At 39.1% G+C, this 18,667-nt stretch overlaps 1 protein-coding gene across 1 annotated transcript in view; it reads left to right on the top strand.

Moving 5' to 3' along the window:
- epha8 (eph receptor A8) overlaps nt 1-17,968 on the top strand; it is a 36,637-nt gene extending 18,669 nt beyond the window's left edge. Inside the window, exons 5-19 of the mRNA XM_020936801.2 lie at nt 597-752; nt 1,257-1,424; nt 1,515-1,688; nt 2,922-3,046; nt 5,304-5,466; nt 7,283-7,379; nt 8,831-8,898; nt 9,968-10,093; nt 10,847-11,032; nt 11,533-11,594; nt 12,186-12,395; nt 13,839-13,988; nt 14,065-14,255; nt 14,992-15,150; nt 15,842-17,968. Coding sequence (XP_020792460.1) covers nt 597-752; nt 1,257-1,424; nt 1,515-1,688; nt 2,922-3,046; nt 5,304-5,466; nt 7,283-7,379; nt 8,831-8,898; nt 9,968-10,093; nt 10,847-11,032; nt 11,533-11,594; nt 12,186-12,395; nt 13,839-13,988; nt 14,065-14,255; nt 14,992-15,150; nt 15,842-15,956 — 2,150 coding nt within the window. The 3' untranslated portion in view covers nt 15,957-17,968. The remainder of the gene's footprint in view (nt 1-596; nt 753-1,256; nt 1,425-1,514; nt 1,689-2,921; nt 3,047-5,303; nt 5,467-7,282; nt 7,380-8,830; nt 8,899-9,967; nt 10,094-10,846; nt 11,033-11,532; nt 11,595-12,185; nt 12,396-13,838; nt 13,989-14,064; nt 14,256-14,991; nt 15,151-15,841) is intronic.
- Nucleotides 17,969-18,667: the final 699 nt, after the last annotated feature.

Raw genomic sequence — 18,667 nt, 5'->3', positions numbered from 1 at the left:
GCCCAGCCCCTGTATTCCTTTTATAAAGAGTTTCAGAGGCTCAGAAAATTGCAAACAACCCTGTACATGTGCAGAATATGAGATGCTCCCGTCAGGTCACATTTTGGCTGTATGTGTAGGTATAATACATTTTAAGATTCCTCTATCCCATCCTCAATATGATTTGTAAACAGGACCTTGTAGTGGGTCAGTAGCAGTGATCAGCAGTGATATTGCTTTTCTTTTATTATGATCGTACCTTTGTGTATTCTCAATAATACAGTCCAGATGTATCTTTTTTGCTTGTGTGTTTTAGTATTAGGTATAGTATAAGTTTGCAAATATATCCACCTAGTATATGATGAAATACCACATATCCAAGAAAAAATAAAGTTTGCCTAACTTTATCTTACCTTACATTAATATTAATTAATGTAATATTATATGAAAATTACTGTGTGGTCTTACAATGACTTGGAGATCAAGACTATTCTAAAACTATTCAAGAAAGATAATATTTTGTCCTACGTGTGTTTTTCAGGATTGATCAAATATATATGTTTTGTTACTAGTTTTTGTCATCCCTAACTGGCTTGTTTTGTCTCTTGTTTGTGCAGCGTGTGAGGTGGGCTTCTACAAACCTGTGGCGGGGGACGGTCTGTGTGGGAAGTGTCCTCAGCACAGTCACTCAGAGACCAGAGCGGCCGTGTCCTGTCCCTGTGACTCCAACTACTACAGAGCAGCGGACGACCCCCCTGCGGCCCCCTGCTCACGTAAGAACTCCATACTCCAAAATATGGGGATTTATATATGCATAATGAACTACTACAGACTGCCTATTACAGCCAATTACAGCCAAGCTAATGAGTTAAAATAAGGGGTAATACTGCACTGATCAAGAGAAAGCAGTGGATTTGAAAATGGGTCAGCTGGGAACAAAACTGCCTGTGGTTATGAAGTATACCATAAATTTATCTAAAATATATGTGTATATGGATATACATTATTATTACACTTAAGGAATGCCAAGAAAGGATCAGCTTGAAGGGATATTTGTCCTCTGCATTTGACCCATCCTTCAATGCAGCTGCAGTGACTTGTCAGAAACTGTGGGCACTATACTGAAACTCAAGATCCATTTCTAGATGTTTAGCTAGACTTGGTCAGAACCACATTATCAGGAGAACTTTTCCCAGTTGTTCATGTTTTAGGTTAGGTTATTTAATAAGCAATTGTTTTTTGTTTTACTGAAACATGTCCCATGTGGTTGTGTCCAGGCCCCCCATCTGCACCAGTCAACCCCATCTCCTCTGTCAATGGCACCTCTGTCAACCTGGAGTGGGACAGGCCTCTGGACACTGGGGGGCGCTCTGACCTGCAGTACAGTGTGCAGTGTCTGAGGTGCTCTGGAGAGAGTCCCTGTGAGGACTGTGCGTCCTCTCCAGGTGGGGCAGGAGGAGGTGCAGGAGGGAAGCCCGGTGGAGCTGCGGCCGGTCTGGGGGCAGCTGGGGGGAAGGTGGAGCGCTCAGGGACAGCTGTTGTGCGCTTCATCCCTCGGCAGACAGGACTCACCGAGCCCTGGGTCACTGTGCTCAACCTTGCGGCTCACAGCAACTACTCTTTTCGCATCGTGTCCTCCAATGCAGTGAGCCACCTGAGCAATGAGCCGCTGCAGTTCTCTGTGGTCAACATCACCACGAACCAGGCAGGTAGGGTTTGGAAGAGCTCCTCTCTTGTCTGCAGGTGTACACCTCTGTTTCACATGACACCACAACATCCTGTAAGAATGAGTGTCTAATTTAGATGATTGATTTAATGAACTGCATTGCCTTAACAAATCTTTTCAAAGCACTGCACTGTACTCATTATTTCTTTACTCCACACTTTGTGGTAATTAAGCTATTCCTGGACCCACAACTGCCATTGGCTAGGCTGACAGAAGAGTGCTGGCCAATCTGCCTCTTCAACCATAATCAATCACTCACTCAAACACTGCACATTCATACATAGGCAAGGTGGGTGAACTGTTTTGGCCAAGGACAGCGAAAGAATAGCAAGAACATTTTAACCACTGAGCTACTGCCATCTGGCCCCATCTTAGTGTTCACAGCTGTTCTTTTTAATATTTTTTTCTTTCTTTCTCATTGACTGGATTAAAAATATATTTAAGTGAAAATTCACTACCCCTTCCAAGCACTTTCTCTGCACCTTGTCTTAGACTATCTAGTCAAATGATCAATTTAGAGTGTGCCTTCTGGTCACACAAGACAGTAAAATTACACTTTAACTTGGGCCCTGTAACTCATACCCAGTGTGGCCCAAACTGTAACAAACTTTCTAAAAAAAAAAATGTCTGAAAAGATGGTTTTGCCTTGAGCATACTTGTGGCTAACGTTCACGAGCTTATGGGTTAAAATGTGAACATGTCTTTGTCTCCACTCTCTTTCTCTGCTGTCAAATAACAGAAAAGTGTCAAATAGAAGCCTTAAAATGCTGTCACAACTACAATTTTGCTGATAATAATAAAAAAAAAAAATTCTTTATGTTCCATATAGTATCTATAAGCAACTATACAGTCACTGTCAGCAACACTGTCTGACTGGATGACTGGGTATAGCCAGGTTTAGGAGTGGGATGGGATACTGAAATTATTTTTTTGAGCTGTTACTGTGCAGTGCTAGAATATAAGTTGTTTATAAGAAAATTGTTTAAGAAGAGCAACACCGACAGCATTATACTTAAACAACTGTAAAAGGAAAAATGATACATACATCTTCTAATAGTACATTGTGCTTTTTTAAAATGAATGCCGTTTATTAACTTGTTAGAGTCATGTACTTTTTTGTGTTTAAAAATCATTTAAAAAATAGTTGTTTATGTACTGTGCAAATTGGTACATTTAATTTGCCCCTTGTATTTATGTTGTCTCTGTTTGCCCATAGCCCCGTCTGAGGTGATGGCGGTGCGTCAGGAGAATACCAGTCAGAACAGTGTGACTTTAATGTGGCACGAGCCCGACCAGCCCAATGGAGTCATCCTCGAGTATGACATCAAATACTACGAGAAGGTACTGCTCGTTTTCAAACATGCAAACTAATACAGATTCATACAACAAATGTAGGTTGATATATTGTATCATTGTTGTCCAGAGTAGACCACTGTGACCTGCTTCAAAAACAAACAAAAATTATCCTTTGTTTGAAAAGTCACAGGCTCATTGTTAGGCTGGCCACCTGTCCCTCTTTTTGTTGTCCCGCACAGCCATAGTCTCTCGTTCCACTTATGTAGAGATTGTCCCACTTTTGTCATTGATGCCCCATGAATTGTCTAAAAAGTGAGATAGAAAACAAGGCCTCTTGGGTGTGTTGTAATTCTATCGCTTTCTGTTCTATTGGAATGGATAAAAACTGAAAATCATTTGTTGGTGGCATTTCATTTGTTATTTATGAACGCGTTTCTCAACTGTGGTACGTGTACCTTCAGGTGGTACTTGGTTTGTGGGTTTGCCTTTGTATGTTTAGAATTACAGTGGAAATGATGCAGTTCACTTTTAGAAGTGGTTAAGCTCTAGACCTGGAATAATCATGTTACTTGTATTTGGTTTAGATCTGGTGGTACTCAGAAAGCCAAATCTTTTCTTTGGTGTTATTTGTTGTGTTTGAGAGCCACTGATCTATGAATTTAACCATGTGTCCCTCTTTTTCTAAAATTTATCATGGGCACCCTACTCATATTTTTTGGTTTCTATAGCAGCCCAGAACCACAAAAACAATGGAGATAGGGTGCATGTAAACCTGTGTATTTTCTGCTCATGAATCAAGCATTGTAAATAGCTACTTGAAGACTGGGACTGCCTTGTGCATGTTGGTGATTGTGGTTGGATAGCTTAATCTGAGTGGAGGATTGTGATGCTGCTGCTAATTGAAAGGAAATGGGGGTCGGGAGCTGACGAAGAGGAGGAGGATGAGCCTGAGTCAAATCCAGCTCAGGGAAAGTGACAGTGGCAGCGAGCGGCTGGTGGTAGCATTAGCTTAGTGCCGGGCTAATTGGCGTCAGTCTATGTGAGTGTGCTCTATGAGTAAGGGTAAAGGGTTTGCATCTATGATACTATATACAATACATTTTTCACATTCTGTAAGAAAGAACAAGACAAGAACAACATAATAGAGAAAAAGTCTTATAATATTATGCAAAACAAAAAGTGTCTCATGTCTCAAGTAACTCCTGTATTAATATGAGTTTGTGTAGAAATGTGTGTGCCTTGTGTTGGTGCTAAAGAAGGGGTAAGTGTGTGTTAGACATCAGGCATGGCCATGGAAGCACCCAGACTCATAGTGTAACAGGCAGGCTGCTCCTGCTGAAGGATTAGCTGCTCTCTCTCTCTCTCTCTCTCTCTCTCTCTCTCTCTTCTTTGGTGCTGCTGTTTTAATCTGGCCTCGCGCTCTGGGCCAGACGTCTACAGGGGATTCAAGTGGACAACTCAGCAATATGCTCCAATGAGGCTGTGCTGCCTCTCAGACACATTACACTGAGCCATGGACAGGGCACCAGTGCTGCCACGGCTAACTATAGCCAATGTGATAATGAGGACAAATTGGCCTGTCACAGCCTTCCTCATCCAATATCAAAGCAAAACAACGCTTTCAGTTTAATTCAAATCAAAGAATGTGACTAACTGTCTCATAGATACGCCTCAGTATGTCATAAAGATCTATGTTTGGTAGGGCATTTGGTATAACAACTGTACCGTCATTTGTTTATCATAGGGATAGTGCACATCAATAAATATCGCTGTACATATAAATATCAACCACAGTCCCAGGAAAATGGTAATGTTCATATCAAGGAAGGAAGAGTTAAGCACTCTGTTTACTGAAATATAGAATAAACTGAAACCCGGAGATTCACATTGTGGTATAGTCCATTCAAGTGTGGCTATTTTTCCATTGTAGGGAGTATTATACCTTTCTTGACCTAGACCAAGTTCACAAGGGCTGAGTTGGCAGCGTTGGGCTTGTACAGCAGTGCAATTTCTCTATCAAATGTGACAAGATATGAACGGGTCTCTTCAGTGGTGCTGTTATCCGTCTATCTGCTGATAGCAGCAGATCAAAAGATGTCTGTGGTAATTAGCTCAGAAAAAGATAAGGTCTTCATTTAGAACAAGTTGCAGCATACAGGACAATCATTCCGCTCTAAACTGTTGTGATGTTACGTGTTAGTAACCAAGTTCACGTGGATGTCACTGAAAAGTAATGTTTGTATACATCATTAAAATATGATATGAAGTAAAAGGCTACTTGTTGCTTTTGTGCTGTGTGCAGGATCATGAGGATCAGACTTATTCTACCCTCAAGTCCAAAAACACCAGTGCTCTGGTGTCAGGGCTCAAGCCGGGAACTAAGTACATCTTCCAGGTCAGAGCCCGCACCTCTGCTGGGTGTGGGCGCTTCAGTCAGAACGTGGAGATCCAGACTGGGAAAGCAGGTGAGACGCACTTTAAATAGTCATATACTTAACATTGACATAAACAATTTGAACTCCTTCTGAAGAATTTACAAATACACTTTTATTGTATATGCTCTTCTATTCAAAGTCACTAGGTGCACTGTAAGCTGCACACCTCTAAATCTAAAAAGACTTTAATCGACCATGTGATGTACCATCTTTACAAATCTACACATCCGGATTTCCGGCAGATATACTTATATTATTTCAGTTTAAAAAACAGCAACAGGATACTGTATTAGACCCTGCCAGACAGCTCAGCATGGCTCCACACTAAAAAGGCCCTGTGTCTGTGAAGGCCAGCACACCACCTCTGATCCATTGATCCGTCGGTTGTTAGAGGGTCACCCCTGTCAGCAAAACCCGACCCGGTCTCCTCGCACACTGCTGTTTACGATACACCTGAGGAAAACACAACATACCAAGTATAAAGAAAACTGTTATTGGGAGATTTTTCTTGCTTAATAGGGGCTTTGGCACATAAGTAGCTGGAGGTCTGCAGAGCTCTCCTCCCTGCCTGCCTTCTCCCTTTGCTGTTTCCCTGACTAATAGTAGTTTGTGGCTCACCGGACCCCACCCCCACACACTCCCCTCATTCTAATTCATTATCCAAGTAAACCAAACGCCGTACACAACTCCCAAAACACAGTCCTCATGCTGACTAATCAATATGTCTTAAGTTTGCAAGAGCATCTTCGTTCTATTCTGCTGCCCTCTATGGGAGGCTCCTTTAGCTCCAGGGGTTCGAGTAATAGTTTATGTGCAGGGCCAGTGCTAAATGGTCAGCCAGGTGTGTCCAATATTTCACCTTTTTATATACCACATTCAAATTTTGCATAAATACATAGCAAAAGCTTAAGTGTTTTTCACTCCAGGGACAAAGTGCAGCAGATGTTAGCTATTTGACTGTAAGGATGGGGTTTGTATGCTCCCTGCGTATTGTGCCATTAGCCGTTTGGAAAAAGAAAAACAAAAGCCAGCTGGTACACTGTGTTTTTGTAATAATGATAACTGTTTCTATTTTTAGGGTGCTTTTTATAATGTACAGGTAATTGCTGCAAAATAGGGAGAACATGGAACATTAAGAATATGAACTTGTCAGTAGCTAAGCCCAAATCTACTGACCCAGTTACATTAAAATATGCTTATAGAGCAAATTTTAACTTTAGAGCAAAAGTTATTTTTCTGATCAAACATTTGTTTAGTTTCTTTTTTTAAAACTTTTTTCAGACTTTAACAAACACAGTAATATATAGTAGTAATTAATACAGTTGAGTGATTTGCTCGTTATCATTATTGTACCTAACAGGTCCTGATATTTGCCAATGGGCCAACAAACATTTATGAAAACTACAATAGTTTTATTTGGTAAAAAATGTAAACTATCACAATTATTTGATTATTTAGTTGACATTTGTTTTAAGTGTCCTCAGCAGATGATTTTGGCCTGGCCTAGTTTGTGGTCTTGCACGTTTAAATTTTTTTTTACAAGTATATTGTTAAGATCTGACTTTCAACATCAAACTAGTTATAGGTCATTGTTTAGAGGATTACATTTGATCTTTATACTTGGAGCACACTCATACTATTCAACCTATCTCTTACTCTGTATTGTTGATAGTTAAAGGACTTTTATTACTGCTATTTTAAAACACTTTTCCCCATCTTATGTGGGATTTAAAATTATGTATGGAAAAAATAAAGATAAGTGCAGGAATGTGTGCTAAAACAAAATTTCAACTTCAAGTGACACATGTGCAATATCTAACATTATGTATTTATGTTGTGCCCCCAGTCCCCCTGCGCTACAACACCATGACCATCCTCTGGATCTGCATGGGCCTGGTGTCTGGCCTGGTAGCCTTCATGGCCATCATCATCTGCAGGAAACGGCAAGGCTACACTTTACCACACTACCCATCGCTGCTGTGTGTGGAACACTTTCTTAAGCTACTTTACCTTAACCTGTGTAATGTCTTTGTGATAGAGCTATTTTACTAATCCAGGCTAAGGCTATATTAGAAACAATGTAAACTTATACTTGCTGTTAATAATATCACATTCTCAATGTAGAAACTAGTTTGTTTCCCAAGACAATTAGTATTTTTCTTGAAAAAAAATTGCACAAACCTTTCTTTTTAATATGTAACATTTGGAAGTTATCATGCCTATTCTAAGAAGCTAGAGCAATATATGACTGCATTATTAGTTTCACCATAATAACATGTACGCGCCTGGATGAGAACAAGCTCTGAGCACTGTTCCTCGGAGTCCGCTCTGCATGTGGCTCATTTGCTATAACTGTTTTAATGATGTTGATTCATGTCCTGAGCCAAATGCCCCTTATAGGCTCTGTCTCATCAGCCCTCCATTTCTTTTGATCTTCACACTTATACATAGACAAATTCCAAAGATGAGTTAATTCTGTGCATAGAATTAATCCCAACTTCAATGCATACTCGGTATTTCATTAGCATTATGTTAGAGGAGAAAATTAAGTAAAGAATGGAAGATGTTATCACACAAGTCAGTGTGTCCCGTCATGACTACAAAGCTGTGTGCTACATAGATTAAAAGTTAACACAGTCTATGGAACTAACACAACTTAAAATAAAAGTTTGGTGTAGGTTTATCTAAAATATAAATTGTAGTATTAGTAGTGTAAAAATATAAGAGTTATATTGGATTAGAAGAGAAATTACAAAGAAAAGTCAAAATCTTTTCTATTCTTTCTACAATAAAAATTAATTGTTCTATATTGAGGAAGACTGTTGTTTCTAATCATTTAATTTTAACAAACATGATTTTAATGGCAGCAATTATTATTCATTTACAAAGCAGATTTCAGACAATGTAATGCCCCGAAACATTCTTATTCCAATGTACTAATGACCATAGGTGCTCTCAAATGTCTTGGAACACAGACTTATTTCTCCAGTGGGAATTTACTCTCAATTTTTTTGCATTTTACTTTGAATGCTTTGAATGCATAATATATTTTACCTGCATGTATCTGCCTGATCTTTCCTCAATTATTACAGATGGGACTCGCATTACCTTAAAAGCCTCATTACCACAGCGACCAGTTGTTCCTTCTAATAACTAACTGCTATCGTGTGATGAATAGCCACAGCCTGATTAATTTTTCTTATGATAAAAAACATTGATGAATGCATTAACCCTGATTATGTGTGCAAAAGAGTTTGGTAGTAAAAATGTCCTCTGTGTTGTCCTGTATTCATTCCGCTGTCTGTCTGTCTGTGTCCTTATATGGATATGTCTACATCCATATATGGGTGTGTGCGTGTGCTTGTTGTGCGTGTTTATGTGTGTATTTGTACAGACATTGTGGCTACAGCAAAGCGTTCCAGGACTCGGATGAGGAGAAGATGCATTACCAGAACGGTCACGGTATGTTTAGCTCAGTCCTCTGTTATGACCGTAATAGATGAGATCACATTTCTTTTTATCCCCATGTAATACAGTTCATCCTCTGAGCAAACCATTTTCATCAGTTATTATTACAGCACACAGGCTCGCTGGTGCATTCATGGGCCATTGGAGCTGCAATGACTGCCTGGTCTAAAAATCAATTGGTCATATAAAATAAAAGTAGAATAATTTTTGTTAAAATAATAATTTTGACTATAAGAAAAACATAAAGAGTGGTGTAAAACTTCCTTCATGTGTTTTTTTGTTTTGTTTTTTTGTCATTCAATTGCGGCATGAAGTGCTACCACTGCATACCAGTTGTACAATGATATGGCAGTTTAAACACTTTCTCTCTCCGTTCCTATCTGTCTCATTATTTTTAGAAATGAAAACTGTAAAGACAATAAGGCCTTGAAAATTCTGCTTAAATACTATTCATGGCATCTTAATCTGCAACATCAGTTTGATTTCCCCACATTTACACTACCAGTCTAAGTACATTTGGACACTTACTGAAAGCACAAAAATTATGAATATGGATTGTAGCAAACAAAAAATAAACTCAAAATAACTCAAAACTTGGCCATGGTTATGCAGCTCTGTCAGCAAAGCAAAGTGTCTATACCAGACTTTTAAGAGTCAATTCTAAATTTGAATATAAATTATAAAAAATGTAGTTTGTATATTTTACCATAGGTCAAATCGTTCTGTATTGAAGGTCCATTTTGCAGAAATTAAACAAAAAGTCCTTGTATGTTGCCGGACCTTGAAAACTTTGTCATAGTATTTTAGTGCTCTCCCACAAAATATATTCCAAAAATGTTCTAAAAACTATATTTCAGAAACTACCATAATGAACCATGTTTTGGGATACGATATGTCTAGCTCTGGGTATGGAGAGGAGGAGCTGAATGCAGGGTCACTGTTTGTGTGCTGTTTACTCTGTCCTTCTCATCATGGCCTCCATGCGCACAGCACTGACAGGGCTCAGATGTGAGGCTCTCTCATTCTCTGCTATGTGACCAAATGCTAATGTTGTTTATCTTAGTGTCATTCCCCGATGCAAGGTTCTATATCGACCCACACACCTACGAGGACCCCTGCCAGGCGGTGCATGAGTTTGCCCGAGAAATTGAAGCCTCCCGGATCAAAATTGAAAAAATCATTGGCTCAGGTAAAACCATAACAGCGTTGTACTTTCACAGCCACACACACAGTTATTGGGTGAGCTAACGTTGGATGATTGGTCAGTGTAAAGATGGTAGTGCACATTACAGAGAGGAATCTGTCTGTCACTGCTCCTGAGTCACACAAAGAATACTAATTTGGTGGCACCCACATGAACCGGGGCATTGTGTGGAGTGCTGCTACTACACAACTAAAACAGCTAAACTAAACACAAGTAAAAGTAGTAGACTAAAACGATACAGTCATGGTAGAAAACTGATCAGTGGGAACATTTTATTTTGTAAAGTAAATATTTTTGTGTAGATTTAATACCCTTGTTATGAGCAAAGTTACAGTTCCTAAATGTAGGTAAAGTTTGTAATGTCTGCAATGATTCTCAAACAAGACATCTTAATCTGAAGTAAGTGAATCCAACTCTACACCACCTTCTACTGTCTATCTGCCATGTACGAACCAGAAATGATCAAAACAAAAACCAGCAGTAATTCTTAGAGATCTCGCAAGCCAAAGATAAGAATTAATGAGTACAGGGATGATCGATGATGAGCCTAGTTTGCACACAGATGTGGACTGGGGCCGATAAATGGATTTGTTTCTCTTATCTAACCTCACAAATTAACTTCACATTCTCATTTATAGTCTTGGATAGATTGTGCGTGGGCGCAAAGCATGTTACACTACACAAGAGAATTGGTTTTATTTTCTTTATACTGTAAAATTATTTGTTTGGTGCATTCAGGGGAGTTTGGAGAAGTGTGCTATGGCCGCATGAGGTTACCGGGGAAACGAGACATTCCCGTGGCCCTGAAGACACTAAAAGCGGGCTACACCGAGAAACAGAAGAGGGACTTCCTGGCTGAAGCTTCGATCATGGCACAGTTTGACCACCCCAACGTCATCCGCTTGGAAGGGGTGGTCACACAGAGTGAGCACAACTTCAAATAATTCAGAATTATTTGATTAAAAAATAATGATATAAATACAATGATAGGGCTTATGCGTATTGATTTATATTTTCTTATCTGAAAGCCATGTAACAGTAGATGTATATTGCAGTAGGTGGTTAGCAGTTTGGTCAGTTGTATTGTGCCTCTGTGGACCCTACATATCCACCATACTCCCGTGAGTTTCTCTTGGGAGTGTATGTATGCATTTAAACTCGGTAGACACTGTGTAGATATATATAGTTTGTTTTGGAATGGCATGAATCTAAGTGAGTTACTGCAGGGTTAATAAAGTTATCTGCATCCACATCAACTTCCATGACAAAAACAGACCTGCGAGAAGAACATTTTTGTTCAATTGCAATCCTGATGCAATACAGTGTATTATTCTGAAATACAATAACCCAGCTGTGCTCTCAGGCCAACAGTGTACTTTGTATAGTATGAACTGTGATTGTATCAACATTTCTTGTGTTTGAAGGTAAACCCGTAATGATCATCACAGAGTACATGGAGAACGGCTCGCTTGACTCTTTCCTCAGGGTAAAATACTTCACTGCATTACCCACGCCACTCCACCAGAGTATCTGTACAGTGTGGTTATAGAAATGAATATAATAATAGTACCATTTAGATCCATATACCCTATCTTATTAAGTTGTTACTAATTAATTTGTTCATTATGAAAGTCTTTATTTATACTTTATTAAGGCTAATTAAAGTTCTGCTATTATAAGTGGTACAAAAAAATTCTATTCATTTAGTCCTCACAAATGATTTGGAGTAGTAATAAGCTTCAAAATATACAATGTTTAAGAATAAGATACTGGGAGTGCTCACCTGGATCACAGATAAGTAATATGGGCCTTTGCTCCTATGTGAGCTAAAATGCATTGGCATACATAAAGCAAACTTAAAAAAAACAACAAAAAACTGCAAGAGTGCATCTAACCTTTTGCTTTTTTGTCTATACAACCTTTAACATTTTAATAAATGGTCCATTTGCGTACTATGCTGTAATTATTACCTTATCTTTCCACTGCTCCTTATCTACATTAAAAATCTCCTTTCTTATCACATATTGTCTATTCTGTCCTCTACAAATCTTCTGAAGCATATTCTCTTTTCCATCAGCGGCATGATGGACAGTTCACTGTGATCCAGTTGGTGGGGCTTTTGCGGGGCATCGCAGCGGGCATGACCTACCTCTCAGACCTGGGCTACATCCACAGAGACTTGGCGGCACGAAACATCCTGGTCAACAGTAACCTGGTGTGTAAAGTGTCCGACTTCGGCCTTTCCCGAGTGCTGGAGGACGACCCTGACGCGGCCTATACCACCAGTGTGAGTTTCCATGTCGAGGCAAGCAAAATTCACACACACACACACACACACACACATAAATGCTTATTTCCACTGAAGGGTACAAGAGAGCTGGGTTTACCTGGATTAGTAGGCGTTGTCAAAGTAACTGTACTACTATAATCAATTCTAAACTTTTGCAAATGTATGTGTATGATAGCATTGTTAAAGTAAAATTCAGATTCAGTTTTGATTATATTTTGATTATACTATATATTATAATTTGTATAGATGAGTCTACTCAAGGTCTTCCTTAATTTGTTTCAGCAATAACAATTACTTACTGATAGCATTTCACAAATCGTATCACCTCAGCTCAACCTGTACTATTCAAGGGAAATATGTGTAAATGTTTTGTATACTTGAATCTGTATGAAGCCATTGTTTTATACCCTTTTTCAGTTGTATGATTGTACACCCTTGAGTTTAACAGCAACTCATTTCTCTACATAACTGAAAACGGTGTACATGAGAGACTTGTTTCTAATTCTCCATTAAAATGATTGGAATCCCTGCTTAATCAGAAATGCTGATCACAACAGAAGTGTAGATCAGTAGCAGTGAAAGTCAGTAAGAAATGAAAGTAAGCAGTGTGGAATAAGGTTAATTCATATTTGTATAGTTGTAGTATTGAAAGCTGCAGATACGACAACATATAGAAAAAGAGGCATTACAAGCATTCTAAGGGCTGTTAACAGTAAAAAAAAAAAAAACCTATAGTATCAAATGTAACATTTGCAGAACAAAATGCAATCCCAAGAAAATGATTGTTTTGTTTGCTTTATTCACTCCTGAACATCAGCAGCTGTGAGTCAGATATAAAAGTTAAATGCAGCTACAGCGAAGCAATACAAATCCAATCAGAGTCGTATAGGAGCGCGATGGAAGGTGTGGGTAAATATAGGCCTATATTAAAACTGCAGTCTATTGGGATGGAGGGAGAAGTCAGCGCACAAAACAGCTCCTTTCATTGTGCGATGCTATCAGCTTCACGCACTCTGTGGAAATCAGTGTATGACGCATCTGTCTGTTCCTCTGACGCTGAGCTCAACTGTCAAATTATAGAAGAAAGATTATTACATGAGCAGGTTCAAAGCCTGCATTAAGATTGTGATATGTAGTGATAGGAAGTTATTTCTTTAGGATAATAATTACACTTCTTTGTGAGTCAAGTAATAAAAGTATGTTCATAATTTTTGTTCAGTGCGTTCCTCTGGTTTCTGGCAAAGGAATGTATGGGTTTTACAATTTTGGGAGGGTTAAGTTTCAATGGGATTATGAATCAGGGCTGTTTTTGTGTTTTCATGTTTATGGCTAAAGTCCTTGTGTGTTAACTATTGATTATTTGTATTGTGTTGTCTTGCATTGATTATCACTGTGTTTTTGCATACATAGTTTATGTTCTAAAACATTTTTATCCTTCAGGGAGGAAAAATTCCAATCCGCTGGACTGCTCCAGAGGCCATAACATACAGAAAGTTCTCCTCTTCTAGTGACGTGTGGAGCTATGGCGTGGTCATGTGGGAGGTGATGTCTTATGGAGAGCGACCGTATTGGAATCTCACCAACAGAGATGTAAGTGCAAACACCAATCTATATTCAAACATCCTCCCAAGTAGTTCTAATTTTCTGGTACAATTTGGCCTTGTAGGTGATCAAATCTGTGGAGGAGGGCTACAGGCTGCCTGCTCCCATGGGCTGCCCCGCTGCTCTGCACACGCTCATGCTCGACTGCTGGCAGAAGGATCGCAACGAGAGACCGCGCTTCTGCCAGATAGTCACTGTTCTCGACAAGCTAATCCGCAACCCAGAGAACCTCAAGTCCATGGACACTCTCTGCAGGTGGGTGTGTGCCCAATACTCACATTTTCTAGACAAAGCAACGTGGGCGCTTTGTTTCTCCATTTCCCCGAACTGAGGAGACTTTTAATTTAATTTGCACCCACTGTTTGCAAACATTTAAACAAATATTGGTTTATATGATTAACGGATTATGTAAGCAAATCAAAGATAGCCACTCGCTGTGAAAAGGCTGGAAAGAACATTCCTGGACATCGCATTGTACAATGCTTGTTGTACAATAACTGGTGTAACTTGATAAAGTTAAGTAAGTTTCTCTCAAAGTTGGAGTGAGCCATCGTTTTCCAATCATCTGTGCTAGTGTCTGTGATATTGACTTTGATCAATGCTAGATCTACAGGTGGGTTGTAAGGGACAGCGGGCTACATTGTTCTTTTGAGATCTCAGGGTTGTGAGGCAGTGGAGCATGGCGAGGTGCTGCCAAAGGAACACCTTTGGGTGCAGGCAACGCTGGGCAGAAGGGCTTTTAAGGATTTCTCACAGCATTAATCTAGCTAAAGCAGCCATCCCGCAGCCACCATCTCTTCTCTATCATTTTAACCGCTATTGATTTTCTGCCTGTGTTACTAGCACAATTCAAGCCCCCCCTTTCCTCCCTGGTCTTGCTGCTCTCTGCTTGCTTACTGACTTCTCCCTGGTTTTCTGACTAAAGTGTTTGTCTTTCTATCCATCTTCCACCCTCTACTTCCATGTCTGGTCATCTGTCTCTCAGCCGGAGTCTAAACAGCCCTCCTCTGATGGAGAGGGCTGCCCCTGACTTCAGTAGCTGTAACTCAGTAGATGATTGGTTGGATACCATAAAGATGGGTCGCTACAAAGAGCACTTTGCAGCAGGAGGGTACCACACTTTAGGACATGTCGTAAGCATGAACCAAGGGTAAGTATTTGCTGGCGATTAGGGAGTCTATAAAAGTTATTGTCAGTTTTCCTGTTTTAGAATCAGTTTAATTGCACATTTCAAAATCACTGCAGCATTAGCTTATTGTATTGTAAGGTATGGTACTGACTAAAGTCTGATTTAAAATACTATTGTATGTAGATACATACATACATACATGTGGTATACATATACCGTATACATTGGTTGTGCATGTTCAGCCAAATAACTGATTAATATCAAGTCTCTTAAAAAGTACAAAACCTGTTTTTGATTTAGCAAAAATTAGCAGTGAACAGTTTTCAGTTTCATCTGGTGCATTTTTAAAATCCATTTTACCACCATTGTTTCATACTAGAACTTTAACCAAAAAAAAAAGCATCAGGTCTTCTCACAATAAGGAAACATGTTATTCACAGAATTTAGCTATTGAACTGACTCATAATGAAATGGGGCTTTTTAAGGAATTTATTGTATAGTATATTTATTGTTACACACACATTTACAATATATGCACCATGTAAGTGGCCTGTAAATGAAGTGTCACTTTACCATTACAGCCCCCATTTGTTGAATCAAACATGTCTGTGTTGTATGTGTGTGTATGTGTATGTGTGTGTATGGGTGTGTGTGTGTGTGTGTGTGTGTGCGCGTGTGTGTGCGTGTGTGTGTTTGTCTGTGTGTGCTGCAGGGACATCCAGAGGCTGGGGGTGACGCTGATGGGACATCAGAAGAAGATCATGAGCAGCGTGCAGCTGATGAGAGCACAGGTGCTCAACAAGAGTGTCCCCTCTGTGCATGTATAACTGCAGAGAAAACCCAGACCCACACCTGGGGGACTGCCAATACTCAATACAGAGGCTCCAACCAATGGAAAAGAATTGGACCAGACTTTTACCTTAAGAGTTCAACTATGTCATTGACAGAGCAAGAAGACTTCTTATGGACAACCATTCATTATTTCCTTTTTGGTGCATCATGTCTTTTTTTGAAACAGGAGAGACTGCCTTAAAAACCACAAAACTGTTTTGTTTATTGTCTGCAAGAGAATACATTATGAATGCGTTCATGAATTACTAAAAGCAGTACATACAGGTACAGGGTGTAGTGGCGTGAACATGGGATCGTTTATTCAAGTTGGTGAATGATGTTGTAAAAGGTGAACGGGAAAAGTGAGATAGGGCTCACCCAAGTTGCCAGATAGTCTTCATAGTGGAGAAGACCTTGTTCACCCCAGGCTATTAATACCAACAACAGGCACACCTCTGCAGTGTCCACATGTGATGGATGACCCCAGCAGAGCCCCGGAGCCCTCTACCCAGTGTAAAACTGAAGAATGCACAATTGCTACACGGACTCAATGAATGGTGCACTTTATTCTATAGTAAGCTCCTATCTGTCTACAGAGCTATGAGAAGTATGTCTCGAGTGTTTTTGGTTTGCATTTACTACTCGAGCTAAAACTGTTGAAATTGTACTTTAATATGTATTTAGGCATTATATGATAAGGCGGGGTGCTTGTTTGAGGAAAAATATATAATAGAAGATAATGTTTGGTAACGTCAAAGGCATAATGCACAAAATGTAATTTTTAAAGTGGGTTTTTGAAAGGGGACTGCAACAAATAGGAACTAGAATATCTTTCAATCTACATATCTTTAAAAACATACACAGACTATCATCTCCAAACAGATTTTAGTGTAATATCTGGAAAATCAGTGCAGCTACATTTGAGTAACTTTGTTAACTATTTTTGCTGTTTGTCCTTTGAAAAAGCTTTATAGTCCTGAAGATGGCACCTACTTTTCTGTATGATCAGGTTTGTTGTGCAATTCAATATCATGTTCTTCCTGACCGATCTGTGCAATTATTTGTTTTTATTTGTTACTTTACCCAAACACTAAGCCACTAGTGGAAATAGCAGCTAAATAACTCGATTCAAAAGCACAAGTGAAAACACTTATATAGAATCATGACAAAACCCTAAAATTTATTTTTTCTCCAAACAATGATAAATAATATTTTAAAAGTATTTACATTATTTCTTTTTCATAAAGTATATGTGATATGCACTGTGTCTAAACAGGGTATATTATTGCCAAATGTTTTTTAAATATTGTAGCTAATGCAGAGCTTTGACCTGTCATTTGTCCATGACTATTTTTGATGCCTGTTATATAATATTCACTACTTCAAGAGGAGCTCCACCGATGCAACAGCACTCCAGAAAAGTGTGCAATGATTCAGTAAACAGTACAGAGTGTGCACATTTCTATAGTATATGGTGCCAATAACCTACACAAACTGCACAATCAGCTGTTCTTTACAAACTCATGTGAATTCACTGATGGGCTCTGTGTTGAAAGACATTTTAGAGTGAATGTTTATCTAACACTATCTACATACAGCTATGTCCACACCAATGCATAAAATGACTATTTTTGTTCAGGGCAATGGACCACCTCCATAATATCTGATCTTTCCCCCATGTTTTGTTTTTTTTTCTCTCTGATTTGAAGGCATGTATTAGTGTGGACAGAGCCCTGGATCCTTTTTGTATCATCCAGAGAATGTCTTCTGCGCACTGCACTCGGTTGTCTGAATGAATGACAGCATCTGAGAAGAACCTTTTTCTTCTGGACAATGTATAAAAGACAATTCACAATGGGTTCTTCAAGATGCTTTTAAAGACACTGGACTTTAACAAAAAAGGTCATTTTTATAAAATTAGGGTGTGTTTTTGCTAGATGATTTATAATGTACACTGCAAGTTCAGTCACTGCAGAAGAAGAGGAAAAGAATTCACATTTTATTTATTTATGCCCATTTGTTTTTCAGATGCAACTCTGAGAGCTTTTCTTACAGTTGATGAACTGTCCATGTTGCTAATGATAAATCATACATGTGCAAACTGTCCATTAATACACAATAAAGGAATGTTTGTCTGTGTGTGACTGCAACTGTGATTTGGTGCCTATTTATAAAACAATAGAGAGGACAAATCCCAGAGCTCTCTTCTTCTGGCAGTGTTGTTAATATATGCAAGGTCCATTCCTCCAGGGAGCTGTAACCGCTGACTGTTAACAAAATACTTCACTGTTTTATGTTCATTTAAAGTGCCACTAACCATTTCTGTCCATGAACAACTCAACGCATGACTGTACTACTGGGTGCAACCATGCTCTATCAGAAGGAGGATTTGGAAACTTCATCCATCTGAGCACAGCAATTGTGTATTCAGAAACATCATTGTTCTTTTAGCCAGTTGAATATTCTTGGCCATTTGTTTACACAGAAATAACCATTAGGAAAAACCTAATTGGCTATTGACTCATTCTGCATTGCTGCTGCCATCTCAGGATCACAGTAACTGTTGTCTAATGCTCATCTGAAATAGACTTAAAAACAACACCTCAAAAATGCTTCCAGCATTTTGGAGACATGGGATACAACACTTTTGCTTTATACAATGAAAGATTCCAGGTTTGAATAATTCATTTTTTCTGTGTACAGTTAG

The sequence above is a fragment of the Boleophthalmus pectinirostris genome, unplaced genomic scaffold, assembly GCF_026225935.1.
Source record: "Boleophthalmus pectinirostris isolate CB_2022bp ecotype Guang Dong unplaced genomic scaffold, ASM2622593v1 HiC_scaffold_3, whole genome shotgun sequence".
Lineage (NCBI taxonomy): Eukaryota > Metazoa > Chordata > Actinopteri > Gobiiformes > Gobiidae > Boleophthalmus > Boleophthalmus pectinirostris.
The sequence above is the reverse complement of the archived record's forward strand: the minus strand, read 5'-3'. Positions and strand labels throughout refer to the sequence as shown.